Here is a 10,654-nt window from a genome sequence, read left to right on the forward strand (position 1 = left end):
ATTTTTCGTCTTATCTCAATTCTATATCTCATAGTATAATTTAATACAAAAAATATTAACAAGATTATCACAAAATTGTTTTGGCCTAATATCAAATATTATAAAGTGTTCAGTAAGGAAACAGGTCAATTGTTATAAACAATGAGAAAAATAGAAACACATTTCATAATTTACTGAAAATTCTATATATTTTATAACAAAATGACCAAAATTCAAACAGTTTTTTCAAATATTGCGATATTTCAAAAATAATCAATATCGTTGCCTAACTTTAATATATGTATTACACAACCCGTTTTATAGAGTAATAAGTATACTGTGTTTTACTAAACCCTGCTCCATTATGTTTTATAAATGTTACTACAGTTAACTCATGTTTATTTTGTTTTATAGCTGAAACTATGCTATAGTTATTTTTCCGTTAAATTGTATATTATTTTTTAATTAATTATGGATTTCAAAATTGATTGACCAAAAATCAATAATTGAAATAAAAACTATACAATTTAAATTATTTATATCGTTAAATAGTCAAAGTAAACAATTAAAGTAGTTAAATTCTAGATTAGATAATATGAAGACGAAAATGGATTTTCCTAGCAAAATAACAAGATTGTTTCATTATCTAATCAACTTTAATCCCTTGTTCGTGACTATTTCAAAAGGTTAACGTTTTAGAAAATAATGTAACTAACTTTTCACTTGTATTTATACTTAATAAATTTCTATTTGTTGTTTAAATATATGTATTAGTACTTTAACTTTTTCTGAAGTCAATTTTAACTTCATTTAAATTTACTGGTACAACGACTTCATAGTGCACCTAACATCTATTGCATTTGTTTAAAACTTAACATAAACTAAGCTGTTATTGTATTTTATAATATTCTTTATGATTGTATTCACGAATTTATTTTTATTAGTACTGTATATAAATAATTTTAAAAATGCATAAAAACTCAGAAACTTAACTACGAATTTAAACTTAATTAATTCTTTATTTTATTCAGATACTTGCTCACTCAAATTAGCAAGTTTTTAATTATTTTGTATACGAATTGAAATTCTTGTAACTCAATAAGAACTTATCCTAATGCTGTAATCAACTTATTAATATTTTTTACAATAAAAAGTAAAATTAGCTGTGTTGAAATAAAATAAAATAAAAAAACTTAATTTTTGAATTTTTTTATTAGAGACAAATAAAAAAACACGTTTTCAAAATGTCTAAAGCTTTAAAAATTTTTTAAAAAGTAATAAAAAATATTTGCTAGTTTAAAATATGTCATAACTTGGTTGTAAACAGAGTATAATACTGAATATTTGTAATTTTAGCTTCGATGCGAAGCTGAGAAGGTATTGGTTTTACTATGATGTGTTTTTTTTTTGTCTGTTACCACTTTTTCTCAGTTCTCACCGAACGGATTTCTTTCAACGATACGTCAAAAGATCACAAATCGTATCTAGTCGAAGACGTTACCCTTAAAAATTGAAAAAATTTCCCTCGTTCCCCGTAAATGGGGGAAACCTCCAAAAAAATTACAAATTTAAAAATCGCTGATATTCGAAATTTTTTCAATTTTTTTTACTAAAAACTGCCGTAACTTTTTCAAAAATAAACATATCAATATAATTTTTTTTATATAGATGCATGTTATCATTACCTCTCATTTGGTATATTTTTTTTGTAAATCTGACCCTTTATCTGCCCACAGGGGGGGATTTAAAATGACAACTTTATAACGAAAAATTTACTTTTTCAACTTAACTTTTAAAAATGTTCCGGAAGGTCTGACACTTTTATATATATCTTAAATTAAAGCTAATGTAATGTAATGTACTTTGTTATTGAAAAAAAAAATTTCGGACTTTATTTTGTCTTCACGGTGAAAATGGATACCGAATGCTATTTTCGTGTGAAAATTCTCGATTTTATTTTTTACATTTTTAACTTTATAATGCTATAACTTATTGAAAAGTGTATGGATCAACACAATTTTTTTATGAGAAATAATATTTTTTAATAATCCCTTTTTCATTCGACATACATTATCTTAATCAAGATATTAATAACAAACTAGCAGATCATGTTGCTTTTGGAATAATACACCAATTTTTTAAAATTAAGCACTATCTAAAGATTTGCATCGAAGCGTTTTTTCTTTATAGTGATTTTAATCACTGTCAGATATCATTATACTTTATCAAAATATGCAACTATGCCGCGACCCCCCTGTGCTAGGTTTTGTTTACATAAAACCACACTGATCAATACAAATTTTAAGTGTGTTTTAATACTGGATTCAATCAAGTTCCACATATACTAAAGGGCAAAATATTTTATTTTAAAAAGTTTGATTTTGTGATAATGACGATGAAATAACAAATTTTATAATATTTCTTTATTTCCAGTTGTTTTATTAATTGAAAATATTTTTTATAGTTTTAAATAATTTCAAAATAAATATCTATAAGATATTTAAGAACCTTTATATATATAATTACTTAAAAAGCAAAAATACAATTTTTTCACAAAAAAATAGTAGTTTTAATTTTTTGAAGACTAATAGAAACAGAAAATGAATACTAAAATACTAATTCCAAAGAAAATCAATTCTTTGTAGACCTGTATTACTAGTTAGTTATTAAATGAAAATACTGTTCCTTAATGTAAAACATTTTATTTTAATTCACATATTTTAGCTTAGGTGAAAATTGAGGTAAAAAAAAATCACAAATTAAAAAATGATTTATATATTGTCCACATATTTTTAATTTATCCGTTAAAATATAAAAAAAAAAGGTATATTAAATTATTAGTTTCTATACCGCATAGGTCCCGTTCTTCTCATAAAACGATTTTCAGGAGGAGTAATGCAAACATCTAAAAAATCACCAATTGTGAATCTGAAAATTTAATATTTTAAATATGATATTAATAATGTATAACTTTTTAACATTAAAAATAATCATTAAGTCGTAAAAATTTCTATGGGAATCATAAAAATTATATAAATATTGAACTTTTACTAAACCTTGTGTTTGCTAAAGTTTTAGAATCACCAGGTGATTTAACTCCAGCTATTGTAGAACCTATTTCATATCCAACAAATCTAGGAGAGTTGTATTCAGGTGTAACAAGAACAAAATCAAACATTGTTCCTCGAGCACGTGATTCAACATTTACTTCTTTAATAAGACCAGTTAATTCTCTTAAAGTAGCATCCATCCTATATGATCATTCAATTATTTTTTATAATAAATGATAAAATTAATAATATATATATATATATATCTATTAAATAATACCATGTATATATTTGAAGTTCATTCCCAGGTACAGAGCCTCTATAGTATTCTGATAGATTATTGTGATGGCCCATAGCACAAAATACTCTCAATAATAATGGACAAGTCTGAAATAAAAAAATGTAACAAAATATGAACTTAATTATATGATTTATTAATTTTAGTAATAATATAACTTAATATTGTCATAACTACCTTTTCTCTATTAACTGGTTTTTCTTCGACTTTTACTAGTGATTCAACAGCAGCCATTTCAATCGTAAATTTTATTAATAAATACGTAAAGAAATATTAATTAAATCTTATACCAATTGGTACAAATACAATGTGAACCAAGAAAATTAATCAAATAATACAGATTTTATTTAAATTAATTGAACACTCAGTAATCAAAATTAAATATATCACGTAAAAAAAGCACACCATAAATAATTTTTAAATGTATAAATCGTTTTAATAACAATAAAAACAAAATTTAGAATTCAGTCAATGAAATAACGCGAATTAAACACAAGTATGAAGTTAGCAATACCTATCTAAAAATTTCTAATCAAATGTTTGCAGCCGTAATCGCTTAGTTACCGTATGAACATAATCTCTTTCTACCAGTAGATGTCACTACTTATTCTACTTTTTCTAACTAATAAATCTAATATTGTGGTGAATATTCTTTTAAAATAAAATTATATAGTTAACCTCAAAAATATTTCAACAACCATATTAAAGTCTACATCGAAGCATGAAGTAAAGCTATAATATTAACATGGGCTATATGAATTGACATTTTTTAAAATAGCAAAAATTATCAATAATTTAAAAATAACTTTAATCATTCTGATTCATAACAAAGTATAGTAGTTAGAAGTAAAGTAATAAAATATATTTGCTAAAAGTATAGCAGAAGAGTAAAAAGAGAGAAGATTGGATAGAGTATAAACGCTTGTGTAAACAAGCCAAGTGTACAGTAAGTAAGGTGAAGTTTAAGAGGTATGAGTTATATGATAGGCTCGGAATAAAGAAGTGAAAAAGAAGTCTATAGACTTTCAAAAGTAGTAGAAAACGGTCTAAAAATCACAATGCAAGGTGTATAAAAAATGATGTTAAGAGGGTGCTAACAAGCGATGATAATGTGAAAAAAGTGGAAAGAGTAATTTAAAAAAATTACTGAATGCATAGTTTCTAATATGAATATTAGGCGGTGTTAGAATAAGGTAATTAAAGGGTCTTTTTAATAAAATCCTATTAGAAGGGAAAATGCCAAAAGAATGGAAGAATATTATTGTGGTACTGATGTTTAAGGGCAAATGAGATATATAGGAGTGTGGAAATTATAGAGACATAAAGTTTATGAGATTTAGGTAATGTTAATTGACAAAAGAATAAGAGAAGAAACATGAGTAACAAAGAACCAGTTTGGTTTTTTGCCAGTAAAGACAACGATAAAGCCAGTTTTTTGTATGAGAAAAGAACTAATAGAAAAGTATAGGGAAAAGAAGAAAAAGCTGTGTATGATAAGATAGAATTGGAGAAAGCTTATGATAGAGTATCGAGAGATTTTAAGTAGGCATTAACGAAAAAAAGTGTTAGGTTTGGTTCATTAATATAATAGAGGATTTGTATGATCAGTTGTGCAAAATAACAGTGGTATCGAACAGGATGTGAGACACGAGTTTAAATTAGGTGGATGAAGAGGAGAGTATTTTAAAAAAATGGCGAGTAAAAAGAAGATATTAGCTGAAAATAAAATTGTGTGTGTAGAATTTTCTAATATAACAAGTCCGTTTCTATCCAACCAGATTTTTACTTATATATACGGTAAACATTCAACAAAATATTTCGGTCATCCGTTATTTCTCGTTTAATAAGCTTCTCATTAATTTTTCTTTAATGTAAATACAAACTGTACATCGTACTCGCTAACTTGTCAATCAAATAATAAAATAGAAAAAAATTTTTTTTTAAGGATTGAGTGACAATCTATAAATGGGGCCCTAGCTATTTGCTTTGTAATATCTTACTTTTTCGACTGAGCCGAACTTTCCAGACACCACCGTTTGATGTGTGAAACTCGGAGAATTGGTAGCTTCTTCCTCAAATGAGATGTCCATACTTTTGGAATGCGGATGTAGTGTATTCGAAAGGCTTAGCGAGACAGCCGCTCAGATGAAGGCATATGTAACAAACGTTTGGCGAAAAAATGTGACATGGTTAGTGATATTAACCAGAGAAGGGTAATCCGCCACCAAGTTTCTTCATCGCGCCAGAATCTTTCCTTACGGAGTTTCTCGTGTAAGCCAGAGCTTAATCTTTTTTTAAACGTATGTTTGTTTTCTACAAATAAATGGTATGTTTTTTGAACACATTGGTGTATTGTATATATCGTCTATTATGCACTGTGCTTAGCATCTAAGAACTTAATATTTTTTTGCTTGAAACCATTGTTACAGTACCTATTATAACTTATGATTTTTTTATCAATAAGTGACTAGTGCATACTAATAGCTTAACTCGAGTAAAGGTATGGTTGCGTCAGTATGAGATTTATTCTCAAAGAAATAATAGTAATATTCTCATTTTCATGATTTACTTAAAATTCATATATAGAATGTGACACTACGAATAAAATTGTATGATAAAATGTACAGAGATTATATAATCTCAAATTAATCAAGTCGTATGAAAAAATTTATAATAATTATACATAAAAATTATTCAGTAATCAATGGATACTATCTTAGTAAATAGTCTTGTAATGAATGTATTTGATAGATAATGTAGTAAGATATTAATTATGGCGAAATCTATGGCAATATTACGTGTCTAACATATTTTTCAAAATTCACATTTTGATACAAATGAATATAAAATAAATAATGACATAGATTTTTTCTTTTAAATTATCTCCCAGGAAAAATTATTTTGTTTGATTAGACTCAACATGTCTCTCTTGTGGTAAAAAATCTGTTTTTTTTTTTGTATCTGCTAAATAAATTAAAAATTATTAGATATTTGAAAAGCATTGTAATAATTGTGGCAATTTTACATTATAATTTGGTATTATAGAATAAGTAGTGACATCTAACGGTTTGGGGTATAATCGAACAGTAACTATGTTACCACAGTTTATTAATGATAAATTGGTGCTAACTTCATATTACAACTAGTTGGTAGAAGTGTAAAGACATTAATTACATAATAAAGTATATTAAATCCAATGATAATAATCGACACTAGACTTCCATGCATTTTTTTAGTTTGTTCAAAAATTAGAACATGCTAGTGTCGTTAACCATCAATATTAGGAAATAATTTTGGGATTTTTGATCAGATAAATGTTTTAATGATAATAAATAATTAAATTAGTTATAATTCGTAAAATAAATTGTCTAAATGTATATATTTTTTATTTATCACGTACTTTTAGGGGACATTTATTACTCCATTATTTGTATGGATTATATATGTGTTTTTTAATGAAATCTTCGAAGGCTTTTTAAGATATTTAAATCCAGATCTTTAAAATAATTTATAATTTTTTAAATATTATTTTCCTAATTAGATATCATTTCATTAAATAAGGTTGTAATCTTCTTTCCATATTAAATTTATTATAATATTTAAAAAAAAAAATAACGATTAAAATTAAAGTAATAAAGTTTCCCATGACTACACCATCAATTTTAAATTCCTTATAATTCAGTACAAGAACTAAATTAATGATTTGTTCTGCCTATTTAAAATCAAAATATATATGGTGATTTCACTAAATAGTTAAGAGTTTTTCATCTTCTAAAGTAAATGGGATAGTAATCTGTATTAGTTCCTTAAATTTCTTATTTAATATATATTTTGATGTCACACTTATTAAACTAATTAATATTGTATCTCTGGAAAATTCTCTATATTAATAATGTAAAATATTAAGACTAACTAACAACAATTTGAATTTTGTATTGAACTTTTAAATTTTCCAGTAAATGAACAGCTAATTATATATAAAAAATAGTGATATTGAGATAGGACTAAATTTAGACATTTTTATTGTTATAAGAATTACTAAAATTCATAAGTTATTACAATCGAATGAGATAATAAAAACTCAGTAATGTTTGTTCACTGATGTCACCCTAATAAACTTGAATCCTTTAAATCAACCATCGTTGTATGACTTATTTATTAAATTTTACTAATGTTTAATCCCACAGAATCAAGAATATACGAATTATTGGACTATTTATAACAATATTTAGTTTAGGTCAAAAATATATATATTAAAAAAAATTATCCACATGTAGATTTGGTTTGGAAATTTCTTGACTAAATATTTGCATTTTATTTATATTATATTTTTATAAATTAGTAAATATCGATAATTTTTTTGTTCATTTTTAACGTTGGAAATAATAATGTACACCATAAGTGTATGAACAATAGAATAGACTTACTGTTATCTATTTTATGTTGTCCACTGCTTATAACATCTGTTATCAATTTAAAATTTAAAAACAACCTTATCACTTATAATATATGGTTCAAACTTAATATCTTTATAATGTTGTGACGATAGCTTTATCAAAGTTTCACAAAATATAGGCGGAGGAACGAATTGATTTATAAAATAATAACTTTGAAAGTTTTTCCATATGGTTAAACCTTTTTGAATTTTTACTCTTTAAATAATTAATTTTAAAACTTGAATAGTTCTTTAATTATTTTAAAATCAACTTTTATATGCTTTTTTGTAACATTTTATTTTTGAAAATAATGAACTAAAAAAATTTTGAGTATATACTCTTATAATATGGTTACTAGAAATCTTACTGACATATTTTTACTAATGCGAACAAATTCTATTCAAAGTAGAGGAATATATTTATCTCAAAATGCAAAGCGTATTGATTATGATTCAGACAATGATGATGATGATGATGATGCTGATGATAAAGTAGCTTTAATGGAGACTGGACGTTCTAAATGGAACAAACTTAATTCACAAGAAATTAAAAAAACACCTCCCAGTTGGGCTGGATTGCTAGAAGAAGCACAATATTCTGTCACAAGGTAAATTTGTTTTAATATTATATTGTTCATTTTATTTGAAACTTTTCTGGTTTATTTTTTTTTTTAGTTGACTATATATTTAAGTTCATAAATGTAATATTATTTTATTTTCAAAGATTACAAAATAAATTAAAAGAACTTCAATCATTACAAGATGCTCAAGTTTTAAGACCTACACTGGATGATTCTACTTTGCAAGAAAAACGTATTCAGGATCTTACAATAGATATAACAAAGGTTTGTTGTAATCATAACTATCTAATGCATAGTATACTAACAATTACTGAAAAAAATATTTTACCCTTGTAAATTTGGCTTATATTTAGATAATGTATAAATGATCAATATAAAAAAAATAAAAAAATGTGTGTTTAATGTATAACTTTTACATGAATTTTTTTTATATTTTTATTTTTTATTTGTTGTTAAAATAAAGTATATTAAAAAGTTCTAGTAGCATAAAAATGTTTTAATTGATCTAGTTAGGGATATTTTTTTACAAAATTTATTTTTAAAAAATTGTACAAATTAAAATAAAATAAATTAGAATATAAATTACTATATTATGAACTGTATATTAAAAATAATGAAAATTCACTCTTATTGAAAACTTTATTAATATTAAAAATATGTATAACAGTTTCCAATTTATTTAGTTTTATAAAATGTTCAAATCTTCGTTTTAGTTTTGATAACTGTTTCATAAAAACATTCAAAAACAATTATTATTTTCTGCAATAAACTATTTTCAATTTGGGGTGTCATATTACAGTTTAAATTTGACATGAAAAATTAAAAAAATTTCAATGCAATATAATATAAATTTATCTGTATGTTTTGAAATTTTTTGGAAATTTCATGGTCTGACAAATAGATTAATTCTAACATTGCTCTTTATACTTCTTAATTAATTGTAAGTCTAGTTGCTTTATATCTTCTAAATAATATTTTTAGAGGATTTAAATTAAAACCTTTTTTTTTTTGTGGGGGTTTAAATTTGTCATTGAAATGTTTTAAAATCTTATTAAATTGTAAAATTTTATAGATATTTGGTTCAACTAAAAAAATGATTCAACAAATTCGATTGCATTCAGTTGGTAATTCAGGTAACAAAGAATCCCAATTATCCTACAATGTTTCATCAGCATTAGTAGCTTCATTACAAAACTTATTCAATGAATTTAGAAACTCTCAGCAACACTATCTAAATAGTAGGTGATTTTTTAAATTTATTAATACATTTTCTTTTATAATTACATAAATAACATGATTATTCTTCAGAAATAAAACACAGAGAAGCTATGTCATCTCAGATGTTTTTTGAAAGTGAAGATACATCAAATAATTCTGATTTATTAGACATGTTTGACAATATTTCAACAAATTCTTTTGGACATCATTTACAATCCCAGCAGCCAAATCAAACCCAAACATTTGCTGCAATATTAATTGAAGAAGAAAATGCTAAAATGGCTGCACAATGGGAAAAAGAAGCTAATCAAATAACCAATTCAGTTGTAGAATTAAATAATATATTTAAAGATCTAGCACATATGGTTGTTGAACAAGTAAGTTGAAAATGAATTAATATCTTGAACATCATATGATTACTATCATTTTAGGGTACTGTACTTGATCGCATTGACTATAATATTGAACAAACAGATATGAGAGTAAAAAAAGGAACATCAGAATTAATGAAGGCTGAAAAATATCATAGTAATAATAAAAAGATGAAATGTATTTTAATATTAGCTCCTATTTCTATAATATTATTAATTATACTTGATATTACAAAATTTTAAATTTCGGAACTTTATAATAAGGTGATCACTCATTTTTGTCTGTATAATATCAATTTATTACAAGAGAAATTGAAAAAAAAAAAAAGAGTATTAAATTTTTTTTGCAATTTTTACTATTTCATTTAATTTATTGAAATCAGATTAAATTATTTGATTATTATCCTAAACTAAACAAATGTATTAAACTTTAACTAAAAACATATTTGTCTTTTGTGAACTTGTTGAATTTTGAATTGAAATCTTTACTTATTATTTAATCAATTTTTTATTTTAAATAATATAATTAATTTTCTTCATGAGATTATTTCAAATTTGATACAAATTAGAAACATAAAAGTTATATTATTGATTACCAACTTAAAATATTATTAAATAATAAAAAGTACTCATAATTTGGTTTATTTTTCAATAATATTTTAAGGTTTTTAAAAGAGCTTATGAACTTATTTTATGTGCAATAAAATTAAGCTTTAATTAAA

The 10,654-nt window shown here is 24.1% G+C and overlaps 2 protein-coding genes across 3 annotated transcripts; one reads left to right on the forward strand and one right to left on the reverse strand.

Moving 5' to 3' along the window:
- Positions 1-2,665: 2,665 nt before the first annotated feature.
- On the reverse strand, positions 2,666-3,802 carry LOC126901889 (histone deacetylase complex subunit SAP18). The gene is made up of 4 exons (XM_050678802.1): positions 3,505-3,802; positions 3,310-3,416; positions 3,036-3,230; positions 2,666-2,907 (listed from the first exon to the last, which is right to left on the reverse strand). Exons 1-4 carry the CDS (start codon positions 3,559-3,561, stop codon positions 2,817-2,819), a joined length of 450 nt encoding a protein of 149 aa, XP_050534759.1. The 5' UTR covers positions 3,562-3,802; the 3' UTR covers positions 2,666-2,816.
- A 4,072-nt stretch (positions 3,803-7,874) lies between these two features.
- Positions 7,875-10,341, forward strand: LOC126901886 (syntaxin-16). Of its 2 annotated transcripts, none has more exons than XM_050678800.1 (5): positions 7,875-8,370; positions 8,487-8,607; positions 9,416-9,581; positions 9,652-9,938; positions 10,036-10,138. In XM_050678800.1, exons 1-5 carry the CDS (start codon positions 8,111-8,113, stop codon positions 10,039-10,041), a joined length of 840 nt encoding a protein of 279 aa, XP_050534757.1. In that variant the 5' UTR covers positions 7,875-8,110; the 3' UTR covers positions 10,042-10,138. The 2 variants fall into 2 exon arrangements, with proteins under 2 accessions (XP_050534757.1, XP_050534756.1); XM_050678799.1 differs by having other exon boundaries at positions 7,876-8,370; positions 9,993-10,341.
- The last annotated feature ends 313 nt before the right edge of the window (positions 10,342-10,654 follow it).

Source organism: Daktulosphaira vitifoliae, unplaced genomic scaffold, assembly GCF_025091365.1.
Source record: "Daktulosphaira vitifoliae isolate Bord-2020 unplaced genomic scaffold, ASM2509136v1 Scaffold_3, whole genome shotgun sequence".
NCBI classification, from domain to species: domain Eukaryota; kingdom Metazoa; phylum Arthropoda; class Insecta; order Hemiptera; family Phylloxeridae; genus Daktulosphaira; species Daktulosphaira vitifoliae.